At 36.2% G+C, this 25,651-nt stretch overlaps 1 protein-coding gene across 1 annotated transcript in view; it reads right to left on the bottom strand.

Annotated features, from left to right (window-relative positions):
• Positions 1-204: 204 nt before the first annotated feature.
• Positions 205-25,651, bottom strand: part of PACRG (parkin coregulated) — a 239,904-nt gene continuing 214,457 nt past the window's right edge. Inside the window, exons 6-7 of the mRNA XM_057406910.1 lie at positions 14,074-14,122; positions 205-344 (exon numbers count right to left, since the gene is read on the bottom strand). Coding sequence (XP_057262893.1) covers positions 14,079-14,122 — 44 coding nt within the window. The 3' untranslated portion in view covers positions 205-344; positions 14,074-14,078. The remainder of the gene's footprint in view (positions 345-14,073; positions 14,123-25,651) is intronic.

Below are 25,651 nucleotides of genomic sequence, written 5' to 3'. Positions count from 1 at the left end.
AATCAGAGGAACAGGCACTATTTATCTATTGGAAAGACTTGTTCACAATAGTGCTAACACTTTAATGCCCCAGAAGCCACTATTTTAGCAGCTGTAGAGAAAAAAGCATGACTAACAAGATGCCATAGAGAGTCAGACACAGTTTTTTTAGAACACAAATGGAATTATCCCATTTGATACAGCTCAGTTTAATATGCACGACTGGTAAGTAGGGATCATGTATTTAATGTTTATAAACGCGTTTTCTCCACCGCAGCGTTCAAAGGCTTCCAGTGTCTCTTGAATCAGATCTCCAATGTTTTCACGCTTCTGCTGGCTGTATTCTATCCCATCACCTGAATTAACTGGTTAATAAAACAGAAAAAAAAACCAAAAATTATATTAAATTTACTGTTATGCTTTGAAGTAATGACATAGGAAATTGTCACTGTGCCTTTATCGGAAACTTTGCTCTACAACATGAAACAGAGCTGAATTTGAAAACAGGATGGCTTGATATCTCTTTAGGTTCTGATCAGGCTCCAACTCTGTATGCCTTTAAAATTTGCTTACGTGTGCATTACTTCAGTATCTAAGCAAAAATCCTAATAAAAATAAAGAAAACACATTCTTCTATAACGTGAAGATGGACTCTCTTACACTGTTAATCTCTTAAGACCATTACGTCTTTATTTTAAACATTGCTTATTTAGGACAAAATTCCAGTGCCAGATGCAGAAACGCTTATGTACAAAATGTGACTTAAGCTAGACTTGTTATGGTTTGAAATCTTAAATAGGTATTGCTTTGGGATTGTTCCATGTCAGACATCATATTCACACACTTTTTTTTTGATCAAGGAGATGTCATGTGGCCTAAAAGAGATTTTGGAATTTGACATGACACACATTCCATTTCTGTTCCCTGAAAAATGTGTAAAATTAAGTCAGTGTCAAAAGGACAAATTATTGCAGCCCCCAGATGCAGTAACATTTTCTGCTGCTTTCTCTAACATGGAGTAGCAAGGACACACATTTGTACACACAGAGCTTAATTCTTTAAAAACATCAGCTGTGATGACAAACTGTGACAATAAAAAATACAAGAATAAAAAATAACTGGCAATAATGCTGAGAGATTTAAAGGAGGAAAATACATTTCATTTTGGTGAAACAATATGAAAGCTATCTTAATGCATTCCATATATAAAAGACATTATATATATAATATATATTGTATATAAAAGACATTCCAAGATTCATATATATGTGTATATATATATATATATATATATAAAAATTATTTAGTAGGAGCATAACATACTCAGATCAGCTGTGGTGCAGTGGCCAGGGGAGAGGCTGTCACACTGCTCTGGGGTAGTCCACACACAGTCAGTCAGTGGTCTCACTGTGGGCAGTGGTGGCCTTGTGCCCATGTCATACATTTAACATCTCAAATAGCGCTGCTTGCTTATTGACACTCTCAGCCAGCAAAGGATACATTTGTCAAGACAACGCAACCATCTTCGTGGGTAGTGCCTGCCTTTCACATCAGAAACACAGTGCACTCAAGGATGAGAGTAGATTTTGCTCCCACTGCTGCCTCAACATCCCCAGGCTGGTGGGGCATAGACATACAACTGCACCCATCCTCACAACCTGTCCAGGATTTAATCCTGAGGATCTGGATTTAAAGTCTGTGACTTTGTTACCAGTAAAAACTGAAGAACTATGTTCATGAAGAAAGAGCTGATGAATATGGGTAAAAATCATCCTTTTGCTGAATTTTCCTGTAAAATACCTGATTGCACTCCAAGTTAATTATATGTGCACCAGCTTTTCAAACTCCTTACGCACATTTGTGTCACTTTGCTTCTTGCAGAATGTTTACACAGGTACAGATGGGACATACAAGGACTAGGCTTCAAGTGGAAAGACAGTAATATTTTTTTATGATTGCTCTTAAGCAAATGAATAGTTTCCTATATATTAACTGTTTTTTTCACTGACATGAGGAGCCAGAGTTGTGACATCAAAATTTCCTACAATGAATTTATTGTAATGTTAAAAATAACAGATTATGCGAGTGCAGAGGAAACAGCAAGACCTATTAAATAAAAGCATTGTCTTGTACAAAATACTGATGCAAAAAGAAAAGCCCTTTACAATTGAGTGCAATTTAGACAAAAGAGAAAACAACTGATAACAACTGCGGCTCATCACCTGTGTTGCATGTGTGCTGCCAGCACTCCCCAGAACACCTGGACGTATCTCTCATTTCACTGGTTTGAAGAAAGGAAACCCTGAACCTTGACCTAAGTTTTGGCAAATATGTAAAGGGATTACTGACTTTCCAACCATTTGTCTATTACCTGTAATTTTAAGCCTACACACATGCTCTGCTAATGAGCTTACACAGCTTTCATTGTTCTTTCAAAGAAGTAGTAAAAAAATCAGCTCTCTGGAAGTAAGGGTGATATATTGCTAAGCAAGTTTGGAGGAGGCCAACAAGACAGCATAATAATGCTTGTAGCAGAAGTATTTTCCAAAATCCCCTGTTATAGTCTTCATTATAGAGCACAGTCTGTACAAAAGATGATGCCCTAGGTGCTTGATTAAAAGGTGCCTAAGAGAATGAGGCAATGATAATGGAAATAGTATGCAAGGGAAAACTGAATGCGTGATGTGCAGACCATCATTACATTTTTTTTCCCTACAGACTGTTTGTGCTATATGAAGGTTTGTATCCTCAAGACAGCCATAATTCACATTAATGTCATGACACAAGCTACAACTAATAATACCAGAAAGGTTATGTCAGAATCGAGGTCACCAGCTAAGTACTAAAATAGCTATCCTATGCAGTTACAGGAATTAACAAATCTTTCAGACAAAAAAGATAATCATTAACCCAACAGGACAACATCCACTAAACGGATGAGTCACAATGATCTGCTCAATGCACCTAAGGGTAAATATCTAGTCACAATAATAATGATGATTAGTTGGAAGAAAATAGCTGCTGAAGTATAGCAGTCTCAGCATGGTTTGACTTTATTTCCAAGTTAGTTTGCATGAGAAGCCAACTTTGTCAGCCACAAAAACGTTGCATATGTAAAGTGTGAACATGAATCTGATTCAAGCTTTTTATGAAGCTGTCCTTTGTGAGGAAGAATAAATCAACATGAAAATGCTAAGAAGCACATTTGTCATATCTTTGTCTCGAAGTGAAATGTCTGGCAAATTTAGCATGCATCAAGAACTCTTTTCACAGCAAATGTTATTTCTGTATTTAGAAGAAATGCATTGAAAGAGATCTACAGGATTACACTCAGGAAAAGATCTCATTTTCACTTCCTGGATAAAAAAGTTAGTTCCTAGTCTTCTAAATCATGCACCAAGGGTTTCATAGTCCTTAACATTAAATGAAAGGCTTTGCACCTGTCAAGACCTGTGCTAGCTGATGAAATCACCCAGTTCTTTGAGCCCAAGAGTGGCACTCCCTGCCCTACCATCAGCACTGTTGATGCCAACTGCTGTAGCTAAGGAAACCCTGCTCAGACCCTCAGGGACTGAACTTAGGCTTTGGCAGGGAATGGAGGTGGATTTGAATTTTGCTTTAAAACATGGTTTGCATTTAAGTCTAGACATGCTTCTATTCATGATTCAGGATATTAATGAAAATCTGGTGCTAATTGTATTCCATCTAATTTCATTTTAAAATTTCATTAGGCTAATATTACAAATATAATACTGTACTTCATTAAAGAAGGACAAGCAAGGTTCTATCAATGCAATAAGAACTTGATGTGGCAACTTTTAAGTACTGGAGTGGACGAGAAATGTAAACCAACCCTCAAAGTTCAGGCAGATCTATTCTTATCTCTGAATAAGAACAGGGACATTTGTTAGCATCTGAAAGTGTCTGAGACATTCTTTCAGTTTATTATATTTCACTTCAAGGCAGGTCAGCTCTTGAAAAGAATTTTTTCTAATACCCTGAATATGCTGATGTACCGTATGCTGCAAGTATGTTACAGATAACAGAGTGGTGGCTGTTCCTAAGGTTCTGCTTCATGGAAGACACAGATTAAAAACGGAGTTTCAATACACTTCTTGCTGTAGGGATGCTGTAGATCTTGGGATATTAGAATTTCCACAGATGTTAAATATCTGAGGAATGCTTAGTGTGGGGGACAGAATAATACTTAGAAGAGATTTCTGAAGAGACAGTGAAAGAAGCCCTGTGTCCCTAGGTTAAGCAATGTTTTAAATCAAATTGTTACTCAAAGGCCATTCCTTTCTTTACTGATGAACTTTTAAGTGCATATATACACGTGCATATATTTCAACTTGTCTTGGAACAAGTAGGTCCTAGCAGAGTTTTTTAACTACTAGTTAACAACTAAGGGCTCTTGTATAAAGGTTTTGGGCTGGTTTTTTTTGTATACAAATCAATAAACCTGCTTGGAAAGATAGTTATCATTCCTCCCTATTTGAATCTTGAGAAACAAAGATAGCAAAAGGTAAAGTGGCTTGCTCCAAGTCATGAAAGGGATTAGTCACAAATCATGCTTTTTGACTTTTTAATGTATACAATGAAAGTACTATTTATAGTAAAATACAACTATGGTAAAAATAATTTTTAAGCTGCTTGTTCATCCTAGTAAAATCAACAGCTATTTTCAGCAGTTAAAATTATTACAGTAATCCAGCATGCTAACCACTTAACAGAATAAGGTTTTTACTTCAAAAAGCCAGCAGTGATTGGATTGTAAGGTGCAGATATATTTCTCAGTACAGAATTGTATTTCTACAGAAAAGCCTGACACAGAACAATATACAGTTAAGCAGTACAAACTAGCATTTAAATATTTTGTGGAAAATTTCAGGACTTTTTTTCTTCTAGGAGTTAGCATCAATATGAAGAAAGAAACAGAAGCTGATTTTAGCTATAGATTGACACGTATCTATGTCAGGGTTCACATAGTGTTCACCGTTCAGATACAGTTCAGAGCTTAATTTTTCAATGTACTCTTGTTAGGATTAGTTTAATTGTCATAAAATATGTTGGCTTCCTGGCTGGTGTGGAAAATGGAAGCCCCTAATGAGTAAGTCTGGCAGGGAGGAGGAGGGCTCCGTACCACTGCTTCTCTCACTGTGACTCAACTGTGCTTTGAAATTGTCAGTTCCAGGAAGAATAAGGTAGTTCCATCTCCCTATTCATTTAATGGAAAGTCTGTGAAAAGTCCCAGGGTAGGACTCTAAACCATCCTGTCTGCTAAGAAATAGCCAGTTTGTTTGGCTTAGGTGAAGGAAAAGCCACCAGGAGGTTACAAATTCTGGACATTACTAACCCAGACAGAAAACCCCGTATTCCATTCCTGAGGGCTCGGAACAGTGTGAACAGCAGTTTTAAATGTTTCTTAGGGCATGTCTATATTAGGTGGACACAAAAGCACAAACTGACTTCATGCAGGCTGGTCCTAAAGCTGGAGCACTGGAAAAAAGAGCTCATAGAATAATTTGTGATGGAAAGAACCTCTGGAGCCAAGTGGTCCAAATGCCCGGCTCAATATCAGCTCCATTTTCAAAGTTAGGTCAGGTTGCTCAGGGTGAAATATCTGCAGTTGCTCAGAGCAGAGTAATCCCAGAATGAGAAATGGTGCAGAGATCCCCTGGAGCTGGCAGAGCTTTTCATTCGCCATTTCAAATGTGATGAAGGGAAGCACTACTCCTTAAATATCAAAACGTGTTTGGTGAAGGAAGATTTGCTGAAGTTGCAGACTTCACATGGAGAATTTTTATTTGTTTTGATAGAAAACAAGCCTAAACTTTTGTCCTAGTAACAGATTCTAAGCTTTGTATGTAGCATTGCTGTTGGAATCTTAATCATATACAAACCAAGAGGCACAGATTTGGCTGAAAAATTAATAAAATTTCATTAACACTCTGACTTGAAACTATGAAAACACAACTTTTAAAAAAAATTAACATGTATCTTTCAAAGCACTTGAAAACTCTAAAACTGAAAGCACTTTTATACCTTAAAGAGGCCAAACCCTTTGAATATGCACAGACCTGTTTTTTGATACTATCAACACACAGAGCTCTCTCTCTCTCTTTACTTGGTTCTTCCTTCTATTTTTCACCACTAGTTCTGAGTGCTTATCACTTTACAGTGCTACTGTAGAGATTGCAGAATGTTTCAATCCAAGAAGAAAGAATCTATGCTTGGAATTTAAAAAGAATAATAATAGAGAGACATTTCTGCTCATCATAGGTCTCAGAAAAAAATGATTTTGCACTTTTGATATAAATCAGCTAAGTATTATCTAAGTAAGATGCTTCCATGATTTTCTTAATTCTCATTGAAGGCATTTTGCTTTAGCATGAAATACAGATTCTTTCTATAGTTATCTTCCATATGCAGCTAGCTTTTAGTTATTTCATAAATAAGCATTTACTTTAAAATCTAAGTGCCATTACTATAAATACTGTTCAAAAGTCAACAATTCAGTAAGTGGAGGAAGTGCTCTGATTGGAAAGGAAACATTTGACTGACTTACGATGTTTTACTAATGATGTAAGCCTGCTAGAGATAGCTGTAACCACTCGTAAATTGCTGCAGTATAAAAAAAACCCAAACCCAACAAACCAAAAAACCCATCTGAAAATGAGCCAAGACAGCAGCTGTTATCACAGTTTTCCATTTCCAGGAAACGTTAGCAACATCAGATGTAATCCTTTCTAAGCCCAGAATTCTTTCTTTCTTTTTTATTCTTTTTAATAGAAGTACAATAATGAAAATGAAATCACAGCTTTTGTAACAAATCATATTAGCAAACATATTAGACCAGTGACGTTAAAAAATCAGAGAATATTATTGTGATTTTTTTTTCCTCTATATGTACTTAAACTTCTCCAATCAATGCAGACTTTGAAGTTTGCTTATGTTTGTGCTACAGATCAATATCAAGCAAAGTAAAGTTAAATAATCTTAGATAAACAGCATGCTTAAGGGAACAGAAACTGGAGGCTGAGATCTCTGCGACCCTGGTACACTGTTTACTGTTGCAAAATGATCATTAGTTACAAATCATGCTTAAAGTGCAAAAAGAGTTGCACCATTTATGTGAATCTGATGTTCTTCCTTTTGTTTTGGATGCATATAAGCCAGTACAAAACAAATGCTGGTTTTTCTTTTAGCTAGAAATCATGTTTGTGTTTGCAAAATTTGCATAGCTTTGCTGGACTGATGTGAAATACATTTGTTTGTCACATTACTTTCTAACCCAAATATAGCATAATTAATGCAAGAGGAATTAAAACCATGGAAAGAAATTTTTGTGTGTGTGTGTGTGTGGAACAAACATAATTTCTTTTTAAATGTAATGTAAAGTGACAAAGCTGAAAATCCCAAAATGCTTTAAAGAATGCTGATTTCAGTATGAAACGTAACCCTACAACAGCCAATTTTTAACACTGAGTTTATTCATATTTAAACTTAAGCTTCTCGGCAATCCATCCTCCTTCTCCCATTGGAATATTTTTATTAATGTAACCAGAATGCTTTTTAGGGGAAGCCTTAGGGGGTTTTTTTGGTTTAGTTTTTTTTCCACAAGCAAAAAGCTCAGTAATTCATTTCTTCATGTTAATAACTGTTGATATGTTTGTACATCTGTCATGTACTAATAGAATTTGCTGTGTCTAAATTCACTGTTCAAAATCATTACTATTTAAGGACCCTATTTGTTATAGCTTGCCCATCAAAACTTTCATTGACGACTAAATGATTCAGTAACTGCTTTCATAACTTTGTGACAGAAGGGCAAGCCCTTTGTTGTCACTGAAATGCAACCGTATAAAAAGTAGGTCAATATATAAAAAAATCCCCATCAGAATTATGGGAGCAAGTTGTTAGATATGCCTATAAGTTGCTGGATATGCCAGAAGTTGACAATTTTCTATTTTTTCTGTTCCCTAATTAAATGAAATAAGCAAGAACCTGAAGTTAAATGAGAGTGCTTTAGCAGTGATTTGAGAAGGGACAAGGAGATGAAAGCTGTGAATGACTCTGTGGATTTGCCAAGATTTCTTTCATTGCTACGGGACAAGGAGAGAATTTATGCATTTTGAAGGACAGATATCACAGAATCTGGAATGTGCTATTTTATCCTCAAGCCAGACAGAAAGCAACACCCTGCTCCCCCAGATGCGTGTACTTACAAGGGTCAGTATATGTCCTTTTAGTTTGTCTTTAAATTTTTGGAATACATATTTTTCTAAAGTAGACTGGATAATGTGACTATTGTTTCTGAGTTTCTTCAGTTGGATCAGTGCATATCATAGATAAAAATAATTAATAAAAATTACCTTCCCAAGATATGAATTTGCATTCTTTTTATGAAGAACATAAAAGACATAAAAATAAATACTTATCAAAAGCTAGTTAACAGCCATTCCTTTTACATTAAGAAAAGCATACATACGAATTTATAACAGCTTTTCAAGCAAACAGAAAAACAACAATTTTAATACAACTAAAATGTATTATAATGTGTAGTTTTTACTTACAAGAATGTAAAACAGATAAAAAAGAAAGAAAATTGTGTCCCCTAGGTGTGGTTTTTCTGTAGATTCACAGCTTTTGGATTGTGAACATTGCAGCCTCCGAGAGCAATATAGGAACTGCACAGACACCACAGGCAGGCTTTAGGAATCTCTCACAAAACTGTCTCTTATCTTTTTCAACATTTTTGCTTCATTAGGTGTGAAGAAAGATAAGTGAATAAGAAGAACTATTCAATTAGATACTCTAATCTTGTCAAAATTGCACCTGTACCTTTTGTTGCTTGACCTGTTATTCAGAGGTGTCCTGAGCGTGAAGAAAGCATGAAGCCCATCATCCCCCAGCCCAATGTGCTGAATGGCTGAGATCTTCTCACAGCAAAGATGACAGTTTCATAAAGAAAGCTGTAGTTCTTTGGGAATCATAGAATCGTTTAGGTTAGAAAAAAAACTTTTAGATCATTAAGTCCAACCATTAACCTAATACTGCCAAGTCCACCACTAAACCGTATTCCCAAGTGCCACATCTACACGTCTTTTAAATACCTTCAGGGGTGGTGACTCAACCACTTCCCTGGGCAGCCTGTTCCAATGCTTGACAACAATTTCACAACAATTGAAGATTTTTTTCTAAATAGCCAACCTAAACCTTCCCTGGTGCAACTTGGGCCCTTTCCTCTTGTCCTATCATTTTTTATTTGGAAAGAGACCAACCCCACCTCACTACAACCTCCTTTCAGGTAGTTGTAGAGAGTGATAAGGTTTCCCCTGAGCCTTCTCTTCTCCAGACTAAACACCCCAAGTTCCTTCAGCCATTCCTCATAAGACTTGTTCTCTGGACCCTTTGTTGCCCAGCTTTGTTGCCCTTTTCTGGATGCACTCCAGCCTCGATATCTCTCTTGTAGTGAGGGACCCAGAAATGAACACAGTGTTCAAGGTGTGGCCTCACAAGTGCCCAGTACAATCACTGCTGTGGCCCTTGCTGGCCACACTACTTCTGATACAAGGCAGGATGCTCTTGATCTTCTTGGCTGCCTGGGCACAAGCTGGCTTACGGTCAGTGGCCGTCAGCCAGCACCCCCAGGTCCCTTTCAATCAAGCAGCTTTCCAGCCACTCATCCCCAGGCCACTGGGGGGTTGCATGGGGTTGTTGTGATCCAAGTGCAGAACCCAGCACTAAGCCTTTTTGAACATCATAAAACAGCCCATCAATTCAGCCTGTTTAGATCCCTCTGTTGAGCCTTCCTACCCTCAAGCGGATCAACAGTTCCACCCAAATTTGTGTTATCTGCAAACTTAGAGAGGGTGCATGCAGTCCCCTTGTCCACATCATTAATAAAGGATATTAAATGGAACTGTCCCCAGTACTGAGCCCTGGGGAATGCCACTTGTGACTGGCCACCACCTGGATTTAACTCCATTCACCACCAATCTTTGGGATCAGCCATCCAACCAGTTTTTTTTACCCAGTGAAGAATATACCCGTGAGCCATGAGCAGCCAGTTTCTCCAGGAGTTTCTTCAGGCCTGTAGTTCCTCTTCCTTATAGATCCTCCTTCTGGCCCTTCTTGTAGATGGGGGTAATAAAGTGGCATGCAAAAACCCCAATATCTCAGGTTATAGAAATTTACTGATCCTGTTACTCTTCTTGTATACTACTTCAATCTTTAGAAGCGATGCTTGAAGAGACTGGATGTTGATAGGCCAAGAAACCACTCCTGTATTCTGTGGCACACAGCTTAGTGAGGACATACTACCACTAGCCTGAGACTACAGCTGAACAAAAATAAAGTACAGCAGATGATCATCTCAGACATTTACTCTTTGCATCTTCTTGTGTCATTTTAAATTATGAAGTAGTAAGCTGAAGGGAGAGTGATTTAAGGAGTGGGGATATGAGAGCTCTCCAATATAGCTTAGTGAGTTTTTCAAACCTTTTTCTGACCTAAGCTAATTTTAAACATGTTATTTTAAATATTGGCTTTAAAGATCTTCCTTTAGAGATCACTTTAGAACTTTTTATTGATATTAAGTGAACAGAGGAACCATCTATTTCTCTGAACATGTATTTCTCCTGAGATAAATCAGTCAAAGGGAAGTTGGTTGGTGGCATGTTGTGAAATTGCATTAACCCATCTCAGTGGTTACTAATTCAGCCACCTCAGGTACAACTGCTTATTTGTCTAGCTTGCCATTAAGACTGCAGGAACTCAAATAGTGGAGCATACTGATACCATGAGTTCCTGCCTGTCTGCTGTTTTCATTTGTCTGAGAAGAACTTTGCTGAATTTGAAAAAAAGCAACAACAGAAAGAAACTGAACTGCAATGGCAGTTAACAGTAACTATGCTATTGATAACATCAGTGGGCATGTACAAAGACAGAAGATATTTACACATGCTTTTCCAGTAACCTGACCCAGTACTTAGACCACCTACTGAGATTTAGCAGCTCTTGAAATACACAGCAAACTCGTTTGTTTCACCACTTACGCAACTTTTATAAGATTACTTCCTTTACTATCCAACGTAAAATCATTACTTACCATGCCATTGTAGGTAGCATAGGCTCTAGACTGTGTTTTCTAAAATGCCCTCCTAACTTTTCACAAAGGGATTGTAGTGTTATTAAAACACGAGCATTTTAGTGATGCCTAAATACAGTTGTTCATAACAAAGAATTAATTGTGCATAATAGGTGTGTATAAAACCCACAGGGTGAGAAATTATTAGCGGCTTTGTTTTTGAGATGAAACTATTATTCATATATATTACAATATTTTCAGAGAAAATAATTTTTAATACATAAAAATATGAATTTATTTTATTACACTTTATTACTTTTGTTCATTATTTTAAGACAATGGTGGTGTTCCACTAAAAACTGTTAATGCAGAATCTTTTTTCCTATTCCAGATAGTATTTCTCTGAAAAAAATAAAAAGCAATCATACATCCTAGCTATAGGACAAAGAATCAAGAATATATTTTTCTGATTTACAGTGCTCTGATACAATTTTAATGTTGGTGTGTATGAATATAGGAAAAAAAAATGTTGCTGTGTCTTACATTGCTTACACCTGAAGAATTGCAATCATCCATAAGCACATAATCTCTTAAGGCTGTACTTGTTTTTACACATTTACTGAAAAAGACCTTTAAACTTATCTATTCTGGGACTATACATAGAAGTGAAAATGGCTTTTCTGTGTACAAGCAGGATACATGACATGCTCAGCAGAGTAAATTGGAACCTGGTTAACAGTAGTAATACCTTTATGATATCTGTACAAGTGCCATCACATAGAAAACATCAAGCTGCTAACAAACAGCACTTCTGTTTCTAATATTTTGCTTAATACACTTTCACTTCATTACAAAAGCAATGAACCTGAACAGTAAAGCTGGAAAAAGAATTTTTTGCTCTCAGGTGAACTTGCGTTTGCTTGTCCTGAACTGCTGCAAATAGCAGGTATCTGTAGACTGATGGAAATATACTAGTTAACAGTAAGTTCATCTCCCTTGCCGTGGTTATTTGAGTGTTTGCTGTCCCAACATCTTGCTGTGACAGAGGCTTAAAACACAGGATTAGAAATTTTGTAATTTGTTATTCTCCTGCCAATCCTGGCACATAGCACTTACATTCTCCAGCTTATCATTAAAGCATGCTACATTTTGTGACTGCAATCTTAATTTTTTATTCACCATTCACTCATCTTACAGCCCTTCAAGCCCTGGTGCCTGACAAGCCTACAGCTGTTCAGCTTCAGAATGAAAACAGCTCATACACACACACACACACATGTCAGGACAGGGAGGAAGAGACAAGACAAGAAGTGATATGGCTGAATGCTCTTGGTCAATTCAGGCTAGCCTAGAGGTTTATAACTAACAGCCAAGAAAACAGTTAAATAGCACGGCAGAACACAATGTGTTTGAATATTTGTAAGTTTGCATTTTCATGTATTATAATGAAGAACAAAAGTAAAAAGCTCTCAAGACAATTCTTCCCCAGCAACTTATGTTTCCTCACACTTGGATGATCCGAGAGTACATTCACACATTATTACTAGCTTTATATTAATAACAATGATATGGCCATTCCTATGAAGGAAACTCATGAGTGGGTGTTTTTTAGATAAAATTGGGACCCACTGAAAAGATAACCTGGAAGACAGTGTGACTAATATACAAATGAGACATATTTAAAGAGTAATATTCTTGTGCAGTTTTCTTGGAATGCTTATTGCCCAGTGGATATGGTTAACCTCCACAGGAAAGGGAGAAGTAATGCCTCACAGAATTCCTTTATCACCTCTCTTCAGCAGCCCACAGATGTCTGTTTCACCTCCTACGTTGTTTAGTGGTAGTGGCTGTGGTAAGCTTACAGGTCTCTGATCCAGCTCTGCAGCTGCAGTGCTGAATTGGTACCCATGGAAGCACTACATCGAGAGTAATAGAAAATTCTGCTTCAGAAAAATATCACAGCATTTTTGGACAACAGTGGCTGCTGCAGAATGATGACTTTTGAAGAAAACTATGGGATGTTATTTCAAGGGAAAAGAATAACTTATACCAGTCTCCATAAATCCATGTGAGTAAAATTCTTGAGTCACCAAGAAGTTTCATCACTGAATGGTGATATCTAGAAAGGTCCTTCTGAATTAAATTGGCCAGCACAGCCAAAGTATATTGAGCACTTGACTGATAAGTAAATCAGACAATTCTTGTCCCAGGGACAAGAATGTGGAAGAACAGAAGACAAAGAAACACAAGTGCTGAAAGTAGAGGAAAGGAAGCCAAGCACATGCATTTGGCTAGTTATGTTTCTTAAAAGGTAAATAGGCTTAGCTGCATGTCTGTAGCTAGGATCCAATATCTCTGCTTTACAGTTCTGAGTAAGAATCTCACAAGTAAGAATATTACAAGCTTGCTTTGGAAAATGATTAGAAGGGGATGTCAGCCTTAGTAATGTAAGTATAGGGCTTCTACAGGAATGTGTGCTATCAGCTTAAGTATTGACTTCTCAAGATGGAGGAGGTGAACTAAGACTGTTACCAGTCCATGACAGGAGAGGTACCGACAGCATCACAGTGCTTGAGACCTCTCCTTTTCTATCCTTTTAATCATATGGATAAAAAATAGAGTTATACAGAGGTCTCTTGCTGGTTTGGTAATATCCTCCTTTTAGAGGGGCATAAGCTTTCCTCTCTATTTAATATCAAAAAATGCTGAAAAGTCAGTAAGTCATTTTAGGCATGCTTGTTATCAGATCTAGTGCTTCAGCCATCTGCCTCAACAGCTCCTAAAACTGCCGATAGTTGTCTGGCAGAGATTATAACCACTGTCACTGAATCCTCAGAAGTCATAGAGGAAGTCAGGCTAATATCAGTTTATTTACATCTTCTCACTATTGTAATATATTCATATCTATCAGCCCAGATTGAGTTAAACATGGCTTATGGTTCTAGCTCTGTAGGCAAAATAAGAACTTGATTTTGTAGGAGAGGAACAATAATAGCACTCACAGTTATCAGCTAACAGACTGACTTAACTTCACACATCCATGGAAGACAACTGTGAAAACAGGCAGAATTAGAGACACAGAGCAGGAGGCAACATCATTGTATAACTCTCATACAGTCATAATAGAAATTTCAGACCGAGTCAGGAGTTGCAACACTTTATATCTGCCACATGGGATCTGCAGGAGAATTGGTAGGGTTGTACTAGACCTACCTCGCAGCGTAAGGTAGGAGTTACATTCCCAAGATCAAAGTCCAAGTGAGTGAAAGGCTGATCAGTGAAGGTAGACAGCAGGGAACAGAGAGCAGAATAGTATCTAAAATCTTGCTTTGTTTCTGAGACTGAAATGTTTGCATCAACCCTGGAACTACAGCCCAGTTTTCCTGAGGGTAGGTATCTATTGCCATTTCTTTTGGGTGAGATTGACTGATTTCTTTAAAAGCAAGTTGTGGCACAAGGCAGTAATGATACCCTATAGTATAAGCTAAGGCTTGTTTTGACACCTTTTACATGTTTTACACCCTACCAACATTTCTCTTACCAGGGGGCATGAATTTGGATCTTCCCTATTTTTCCACAAACTCTGACCCCTTGAATTTTGCACAATGAGTTTAAAAGTTGTGGGAGCTGTGGGGGTGGGGAGAGACAGAATAACCTTGTGGCCCATTAAGCGCTGTATTTTTAAAAAGGCATGCAAAAAACCCAAACCAAAACAGAACAAAACAAAAAAAACATGAGCAAAGGCAGCAATGGCTGCTTTAGTTTTTATAGTTTGAAAACCTAGTGGTGAAGTGCCCTCCCAGGAAATAAGCACAGCATTGTTGTACCTATGTAGCTTCAAATCTACATCTTTCATGATCAGGGGGATTTTACCTAATTATCAAATCAGTTACTATAGAGAAAGGCTCTTGTGCCCTATATGATTATGATCTGGCAAGGAAGAATCAGTAAGATAGGCCTTTGTTAGACTATGAACTTGTGCCAATGTTTTGAGGGAGACCCAAAGTTTACACCTGAATCCAGTCTTCAGTAGCTGAGTGGGCTGATCCTGAGCCCTTACCAGTTCCTAAATGAGGGCTGCAGTGAATCAGAACATCTGTACATGAGGCTAGGTATTTAAATGCCTAAATACACATTTACATGAATACATCTACAGTGCCAAGTTTTAAGTGTTTTGACTTAAACTAACTTCCTAACAGATGGTTATTCTGCATCTATCTTCATTTAATTATGACTGTTTATGGTTTTACAGATGTAATAACTGATCTAAAAGTGATACAAGCTTATTCTTTGTCTTTTTATTTATATTGCAATAACAGATAAAGGCATTATTTTACTGCACAACTTATAGAAATTACATAAAGATGGTCTTTCTGTGTTCTACTCACAAGAGGTCCTTCCAAATATTCAAGAAAAACTGCTGTGACCGTAAGGCAAGTTGGACAAACATAAACTAGATGCTAGCATCATCTGTAACATTGTAAGCTTAAGCAAAATGTTACCATAAAATAAAAAAAAAAAATTAAAAAAAGTGAAACAAATGAGGAGAAAATAGAGGAAGATAAGGAAAATATTTGAGCAGAAGCTTCAGAAAATGGAGGTCAACAAAATTAATGCAAAATTTCTCAACAAGATAAATCTCATACATAAAATGCAGTTCTTGGTATCGTAAGCAGGTACAGGTCTGATTCATCTGATTCAGGAAACTGCCATGCAAGTGTGTAAGTGATTGCAAAATCAGGACTAAAGGGTGTTTATTTATTCCAAAAGCATGTCCTAACTAAAGAAGCAAGCAACCAAGCAAGGCAAGCATACACAAAGTATTAAGAAATGAAGGACCTAATACTGCTGCCAGCTATATTCATGCCTCACCATGTAAATCAGTGTGTGTGAGAAGACTAAATGAGAGAGGGAGTTACCTTTTCTCTGCCCACTACAGTGATTAATAGCTTATTTTTCAATATGAAAAGTGCTAGGTATATTGTTATAACTTTTTTCACATTGCCAAAAGTACAGCTATACATTACCCCTCTAACAGGAAATGGCACACATGACCATGAAATACTATGAGACTTTGGTAAGGAATGTCATGAGAAAGAAAATTTCTCAGCTTTTAAGTTGCTTTTATTTATATATAAGTTGTAATGTCTAGGAAAGCAAATTTTGCTATAATCATTTTTTACATTACTGATGTGCTTTTTAATGCACAGCTTTAACTACAACTGTCTGAAGAAGATTCAGAAGATCATTACAGTTGCCAACACTTATTACGCACCTTTATATGCACTGTAACACAACTGCATTTGTATCAAGAAACCAGATCTGTAGAGGAAAGACAGGGAAGTTTTCCCACTGGATGACAAAGATGGTTTATTTCCATACGCCAAATTTTTCAGGAAACATAAACTGAAGAAATTATTGATGTAGAACGGTTTTATTGCATCAGCTGCAGAACTCCACTGGGGAAAACAGAAACAAGAAGCCCTTAGGCCACATTTTGTGTGACCTAATTCTTTCAAGGATATATTTCTGCAAATTTTTAGGAAGTGACAATACCAACAAATGACAGTTCCCACCGTGATGTTTTCATGGAATCTCTGCATAACCTCCAGAGTTTGCACCAACATTACAGTGCATAGTTCTGCTGTAGAGTTTAATTACTTTTGAATGTAAATGAGCAGAAAAACAGTTATCACACAGCCAGCAGAAGAAACAGTTATGCTTCTATAAATTCCTGCTATTCTACTGCTGCAATTGTCAATTTAAAGTTTCAGTCTATATGCTGCTGCCAGTTAATGATTAGTTGACTACATTTTTGAGAAATTGCACTCCAGTCAAGGGAAATGAAATAAAAAGATGAGGGAAAAAAGAAACTAACATTGTTAAAGTCTAATTAGAGCAGCAGGGCCAGTACTGGACTTAGCTGTGATGAGGTTGACTTTCTCTTAGCTTCAGTGCGCTGAATTCAGTGAGAGCAAGATCAAATGCTATGATTTGATTTTCATGGGTGAAGTGTTAATAGGAGTGTGGATTAACTTTTTCTTCATGTTGTGAAATTGTTTTTATATTAATGTAAAGCAGAATACAATCATTCTTCTCTCTGAGGGTATATTTCAAAAATCTGCCCATTTGCTTTTGGAAGGATTAGTGCTATGCAGTTTATTTTGAAGGAAATCACATTCCTTTAACAAAGAAAAAATCATTCTTTTCTCTTCAGCATCATCAGCAATATCCACCAGAACTTCATTTTAACAACTGCCTATGTCAGTTAACCATTTCTTACTTACATGGTTTTAATTCATGCTGGTTTGTTTCTAAATGTAGCTCTTGCTGCAAATGAATGTGTTTTCATTTAGCAGCTTAAGTTTTTCACATAACAACTTAAGGCCACATTTTAGTTATAGTTGATAAAAACATGATAATTAAAAAATTATGCTTTAGAAATGTAATTGGATTTTATCTTTCAAGAAAAAAAAAACCTAATATTTAAATGTATTGTTCCCCTAAACCATCTAGCTATCATAATATTTCACCCTGCCTCTAGAAGTATTAATAGGCATTCAAAACAGCTTTACTAGCCATATATTCTGAAATGTTTTTGGTTTCACGACACATGAATTCACACTTGATACAATAAGTGTTGATAATAAAACCTGTCTGAGTGCCCATAAATATGCATTGTGGTGAAATATTAGCTATGAAGCTCTTCATCCTTCCACCTACAATTATTTAATACAGAAAGATCTAAACATCTGTAATTTAGATAAGGCAGAATAACATTTTAAATGAAAAAGGTCAGATGCATGTAATACACATTTTTCACTTCAAATTGTGCAAAGTTTTTTGTAGCTCTTTGAAGCTGATGGGAAACTTGAGTGTTTATTCAGCTGGAACTTTGAGTATTTCATATGTAATGCGTATGTTGCCTGAAATAGTTTAAATTGACTCCTACAAACAAATAGTGGGATGTTGTACGCACATCTCAAATATTTCATACAACAGATTTAAAATGGAACATGGGCATCAATTCCTTAACGCTTCATAATGCCTACTCAATAGTAAAAGACATCAATAGAATTCCATTATTATTTTATATAACAGAACCAAAATCCCCCTATTCCTTAACTAGAATCATAGAATAGTTAGGGTTGGAAAGGATCTTAAAATTATCTAGTTCCAACCCCCCTGCCATGGGCAGGGACACCTCACACTAAACCATGTCGCCCAAGGGTCTGTCCAGCCTGGCCTTCAACACTGCCAGGGTTGAAGCATTTACTACTTCTTTGGGCAACCCATTCCAGTGCCTCACCACCCTCACAGTAAAGAACACCCTTATATCTAACCTGAACTTCCCCTGTTTCATTTTAACCCATTATCCCTTGTCGTATAGTTACAGTCCCTGATGAAAAGTCCCTCTCTAGTATCCCTATAGGCCCCCTTCAGATACTGGAAGGCTGCTATGAGGTCTCCACGTAGCCTTCTCTTCTCCAGGCTGAACAGCACCCACTTTCTCAGCCTATCTTTGTATAAGTGCTCCAGCCCCCTTACCCCTTATAATCCTTGTGGCCCTCCTCTGGACTTGCTCCAACAGCTCCATGTCTTCTTATGTTTTAGGACACCAGAACTGCACACAGTACTCCAAGTGGGGTCTCACGAGAGAAAAGGGCCAGGATCACCTCCTTTGACCTTTATCTTAAAATGCACAGTATTCAGTTTGGTTTCAGGAAAAGTAATAGGACTAATACAATGAGGGAAAAAGTGAGCTTTCTAGATGTCTAGATCATGACTTGTATTAGTAATGTGGGATATAGCCTGCTATTTGATATTATGAACTTTCAGTGATGGAGATTGTTCCTTGTAGGTGTTTCATTTATAATACTGCCATTAGACCTGATTCACCACAGTCTATGTGAACAAGGAAATGGCAAGATCATGGTCTTTAGGGTTGTCCCTAAATAATAAAAACATGAATCTGCTTTTGTTCAGGAAGATTAAGTAAATGACTAAGGAAGAAGTGTTTCCTAGTCCTACTATCTAAGGTCAAATTCACTTAATGAGTATATGCATGTCTTCTATTGTAATTAATGGAGATGCAAATAGGCCTACATACCAAGTCTAAGATAACCAATCTACCATTTTAAATTACATTAGTATAATGTATGTATGATATTAGTATAATGTATGACCTTCATGGAGTTTACAAATTTGAACTTAAATACAGAATGTAGCTATTTGACTGTAAAATCACCATTTGTACTCCAGCTATACATTGTATACATTTATACATCTATTTGCATAATTTTAATAGCATTTCTTAGTTATACATTATTTATTAAAATGCACTAATAATTTTTGTCTTACTTTTTCAGATATCTTTTTCTTACAAGTAACGAGAAAAATACCCACCATTCAGAAGTATTCTACTGTACACAATATACTATAAATGGAAACATGTATTTTAAATGTTCCTGAAGAACTGGATGGTTGGGTTTTTTTAGTTGGTACCCATCATTGCTTCATATTGAACAATTAAACTGGTTAAATACACTGGGTCTCTTGGGAGATCTTTTACAGCACCCTTCCAATACCCAAAAGTATTACCCTTGTAATACTACATTGCAAGGGCATGTAGTGACAGGACAAGAGAAAATGGCTTTAAACTAGAAGACGGTATATTAGATTAGATTAAATATGAGGAAGAAATTCTTCACTATGAGGGTGGTGAGGCACGGGCACAGGTTGCCCAGAGAAGTTGTGGTTGCCCTATCTAGAACTGTTCAAGGCCAGGCTGAACATGGCTTTGAGCAACCTGGTCTAGTGTGAAGTGTCCCTGGCCATGGCAGGAGGGTTGGAAATAGATGATCTTTGAGGTCCTTTACAACCCAAATCATTCTATGATCCTATGATTGTCTCTCTGAATGAGGAAATGAAAAGTACACTGTCAGCATGTTTGTTAGATGTAATTTGAATTTAGCATGTATGCTAGAAATGAAATCTCATTTCTTTCTCTAAATTTGTAGATCACAAGTTGTATTAAGTAGAGACTAACTGGCACATAATATTTTGTACCATTAAATCACAGTAACTTCTACTTCTGATGCCATCATTATAGCATATTGTCCAAGAATTTGATTTTTTTTTCTGACAAATTTTATACTTTAACTCTTTCATAACATCAATATTTCTGAATCCCATGATTCAGATATGGATTTGAACAAATAAAATTTACATCTTTTGTTTGCGCCAAACAAGTGACCAAATACAAACACAAAAAAGATGAAAACCAGAACAGAAACCCAGGTACAAAAGGTCCTGAGCATCAGTGAACATTGGCTGCCTACCTCACTTCTACAATGGGCTCCACTAAACTCCTGAATCCACATGGGACTCTTTTTGATAAATACACTGACTAGCATTCAAATGCATCACTTATAAATAGGATCCCACAATAACGTTTCTTTTTCTCATCTGTTTCAGATGTGTAGTTAGTATAATTTGATTTTTTTGTCAGTGGTTGCTTACTTTATGGCTTATTAACTATTGTAGCAAGTTCCCATTTGTGGCTCAACTAGCATGTACATATGGTTTTCAGTGAGCTACACTACCTTAGCAATCTAATTTGAAGTATGTTTTTAAATGACAAGCTAGTAATTAACATGTAAGAAAAGTGGGCATGGCTATAGTACATGGCGTCAGTCAATTAGAAAAGTTTTTGCCTTTACTATTTAGAAGCTGATCAGTTGGGCTATAGATCTTGATATGCATGTTAATTTTTACAATCCTTAGTAATATTAATACCAGGCTTTTACCCATATATGATACTTTCTGGATTATTGGCAATAGCATAAAAATAAAAAAGATGCAGAAAAAAACAACTGCAAACAGAAGCCAAATAAGGCACAGGATCTTCTCTAAAATCAGTTAGTCCAAGAGAAAAAAAAACCTTTTCCTCCTTCCACACATGATCTGGAAGTTAATAAAACATACACAATTTAGTCAGTAGCAAGGTTACTCAACTAACCCTGAGGTTTTCCAAAAAACATCAGATAAAGATCATCTAAGCTTATTCTGCAGCCACAGTCTCCTGCATGACAAAATCAGTGGCCTGTACAAAAAGTTAAATCAGCTTCTGTATGAAGGGAGAGCATGTTTCAACAGTATTATCAAGTAAATTTTAGACTCAAACTGTAAGAAGACAAAGACAAAAGAAGAAATACAAGCAGAATGGTGAGTTGACAGACTAAGTGGCTTTTCACCCTGAAAGATAAGATTTGGAAGTCAAAGTCGCTGTGTAAATGAAATGCATTTTCTGATGTCATTCATGTCCATTTGTTCACTGAACAAAATCACCATATAATTTTCTCTGATTAACTATGATTGGCAGCTGTATTCAAATAGTCTGGAACTGTCCTAGAAGCTGTGTAAAATGAGAAAGCTACAATATCCATGTAGAAAGGTAAGGGTGCATGATAATTCTATATTTATCTCCTTTCCGTGGTAAACAGCATTCTATTTTTCCAAGAAATAACATCGCACACAAAACAAGAAACGTAAGTAGCAAGGACAAACAGTTCCTCCTTCCCCCCAAATAACAGTAAAATGAAAGGGTAGAAAGAGTAATGCAAGGAAATGCTGTGTGACAGGCCTTTTGAAGCCTTCAGGAAGCCTTCAGGAAGATTATGCATATTTAAGAGGATAAAAAAATCAGATTTCATTTAAACACAACTGATTTATATTTCAGGTAATTAAGAAAATTATTATGATGTCAGTAGATAAATCTCTCCTTTTGCTGCTTGCAGTGGCTTCCTGCCACTACTAACTTCACAGTTTACTTCTAGCAGGAAACCAGTAAGCCCATTTATGCAAATAAACTTAAGGATGTGGGCAGATAGGAGCTACCTTTTTGATTGCTGATATTGCAAATTTCAAACACATTAGTTTCTAAAAACACTGACTCCTTTTCCAGAATGAATGCTGTCCACAGGAAGAACTGTATAAGGCGCATATCTATTTGTAGTTTAGGCAAAAATTTCACTGCCTGAGCTTTCTTCCCACAAAAAGGCTGAAGAAATGTAGATCTTAGTAGGTAATATTAATTACCATTAATGACCAGAGACAACACAAGTGTCATGTTTTTCCAGTGAGGTGCACTTACAAATAGTTTATCTTCCTGTTCCTGGTGTCTTCTTGTCTGCCACTTCCCCCAGAAATAATGGAGAGAATTACATAGACTTTAGCCAGTGCAGAACTGTCAGCCTAGCATCAGAAAGGCTCCTCTGTTGAATTTCCTGTCCATTCCTAATTAGCTAATCTAGCTGAAGTTTTATTTGAACTCCTTTCAACTTTGCAGTATCACAGGCCCATTTCTCATTCTAAAAAGACCCACTTGCTCTCTGTATTGGCTAAATATTGAAAGCAAACAAAAATTTTGAACGTCTTAATGTTTACAGGCTACAGGTGCTGGTCATTCCTGTCCCCAAGCGTTTGCAGTCTTTAGTCAACAAAATGAAGCTAAGCAGTAAGCTTGATAGCAAATATCTTCATCAGACAACAGTTAAATCAATTAAAGCTGAAAGAGTACATCAAAAAGATGCATCATTGTTATTTTCCCCCATGAAGACAATTGGAATGATGAGAGACAGATTTTATGCTAAATAAGAGATAACATACTCATGCTCACTTAAATATATGAATACAAACTAAGGTCTAGGAGTCAAACCAGAAAGCAATCAAAGCACTTGTTTTTTAGGCTGCACGCCCTTACTTCAGGAAATCAGTTAACATGTTTAAGTCTATCCTAGTTTAGGAAATATACTTGATTATGTGCTTAACAATAAGACAATGCTTATGTTCATTATGCAGTGTTTACTTCAAATGTTTATAAGCATGTGGCTAAATTCATTACAAGAAAAAACAGTTTCCCAAGTAGCTGCTGGAACATCCACTATCCAAACCTATGCTGCTAGATTGAAAATTAGATGTACAGGATTTTAATACTCTTTCATTCAGGATCATATTTGCTAATTTTTGCACACTTATTTTCTGTTATATACAAGTAAATACGTTCATTCATGGTGGTCTGAAATGGTAAATGGTATGAAATGCACTGAAATGGTGTGAATAATAGCAAAGCAAACAAAGATGCTGTTGCTTATTCAGGTTCATTTTGCAGACAGGCCAGCCATGCAGTCAGCAGGCAGGGACAATGCTGGGCTGGGTTATCATACATGGGTAATGTGCCACATTCTTCTCATGCCACAGTGTTACATTCTTTACTGCTCTGGGTTGTAATCTGACTAGATCAAGCAAATCATGGCTTGATAATTGTGAAATGCTGAATTACATGATCCTTTCTATGAAGGCATCTTCTGGAAGATTTTAGGCTAGTTGATTATTCAAGAATTTCGGGGATGAACTATGACCCTGGCCTCCTGGTTAGCAGAAACGTAAGCTCTAAAGGCTACTACTTAGCCCACGTTTTAACTCTTTTCATGCGAGGTCTCTGAAACATCCGTATATTACCTGGAAGATCCATGTTAATTTAATACAAACCTTGGAAAATACTGTAACCCTAAATTTTGGATTTAAACATGGAAAATGCAAATCTGAACAGCCTTTCCTTTTCTTGGCTATAAACAAAACTGGAAGAAATATAAAGTCAGATCCTGCCTACTGCTCAAGAATACATATGGAAAACAGATTTTTGCATTAGCAGAGTTTCACTTGAAATTGTTTCTTGAATTAAGAAGCAATATTAAAAATATGAAAACCAGCACTAAATAAGAAAACAGGCATTTTGGTGCTTCTGTCTGGCTAGAGAGTATTTTACTTCTCTTAAAAAATTTATATTTTAGTAGGAAGGAGGGACCCAAGTCTGACTCCCCAGCACTTTACAAAATAAGTGATTCTACTGAGTTAGATGGAACATCATCTATGAATAAATATTTATGCAATTAGACGTGTTAATTTTGTGCAAGGCAATGCTCTAACCTAAGGCAGAAAAGATGAAATCACAGAATTTAATTTAAACAAAAGAGAAGATTAATTTGAAAAGCATCAGATTTTTAATAATGAAGTGTACACACAGTGATATGTGAATTAGTTTTTATAGACATTTACACTTTAATATTATTCTGACAAGTGAAAATAAGTTATGACTTAAAATCTGCAACAAACTTTTGACACAAAGCTTGCATTAAACCAAAAAGGAGCAGTGTGCAGAAATGGGTAGAAAGAATGGATCTCTCAGTCCTTTCAAGTCCTCACTTTCAGCTTCACAACTTAGCTATTTTCACTTGTACTTTTGTAAAAGCTCAAAAACGTCTAGCCACTTTTGGAATTCCAGGCATAGATATTCTATTTAGAGATAGATTGTATATCTACATTTTAAATATTCATACCATCTTCAGCATATCACTATCTGAAATGATTCATTACTTTCCGGATACTGAGCCAAGGAAACAGGTTGTTTTGTATTTAAGGAAGATATGCTGTAAAAAAAGGAAACGTAAGGAAAACTGAAGATACTAAATAAACATAACACTTAAAATTCTCATGTACAAGTTACAGTTTAAAGTCCTCTGTAAGAATTACTGCAAGGGGATGCTTGTTCTATAATTAACATTCAAAAAGTCTATACTGTCCTATTATTCTCATAATTTATGGCTTCTTTAAATATCTTAGACATCTAAAATTTAAAAACCATATTGAAGTAAGATTTTTTACAAAATTAAACCATGTGGAGAATATAATTTTTGCCAGGACTATATAGCATTTTTTGATGGTTACCTGATACAGTGGAATGATGCTCATTTAGCATCAAATGGAATGATGTCAGTTTATGTAAGAAGAAGATTTGGCTCTCAGTAAGAAAAAATCAAATACTCAGATGTTATGGAAAATAGTCATAGAATGGTTTGGTATTTTGACTGAAATGTTAGTTATGGCTGAAAAAGTTCACGTTAAAACAGAATTAGATTAGGATTCTTAAATAAATTATACCTTTTTTAGGTTTTAAATGTAATCTGAATGGAAATTTTAGAAATATTGATTGTTCAGATCATAATTTTTAATGTAAACATAAGAATGGAAGTTTTCAGTTACTGACTCTAACCCTTGTTTGCCTTTTTTTTTCAATTAAAATGCCAAACTAGGAAGAGTTAGCTTTTTTTCAGAAGATATTCTTTAGGCGAAAGTTATTTTCATTTAAGCCTAATGCTGAGCACATTTCTAAGCTTTGATTTGCAAACATCTGCATATGTATACACAAAAAAATGATAATAAAGCAATGCAAGTATTAAAATAATTATTAAAATTTTAATGTAGAGGATAGCGTGAACTAGAGTAGATGTGCTATAAAGCATGTAAAACAGATAGATAAATCCCAGCTGACTGAAAGTTTTCCTTCTTTTGAGAAAGCGAAAAAAGATATTATCTTTTCCTCATGAGTAGGCTGCTACAAAAAAAAAAAGGAAAAGCTAAATCTGAGTTGACATAGTATAAGCTACAGATTCCTGAACCATGGCAGAGCGCATTACTGCCATTTTTATTTCTTTAGAAATCATAATGGAAGAAGAAAAA

The sequence above is a fragment of the Pezoporus wallicus genome, unplaced genomic scaffold (assembly GCF_028554395.1).
Source record: "Pezoporus wallicus isolate ANWC-B61680 ecotype Strahan unplaced genomic scaffold, APGP_CSIRO_Pwel_v1 scaffold_6362, whole genome shotgun sequence".
NCBI classification, from domain to species: Eukaryota; Metazoa; Chordata; class Aves; order Psittaciformes; family Psittacidae; genus Pezoporus; species Pezoporus wallicus.
Note: the sequence above shows the minus strand (reverse complement) of the source record. Positions and strands in the feature narration are given on the sequence as shown.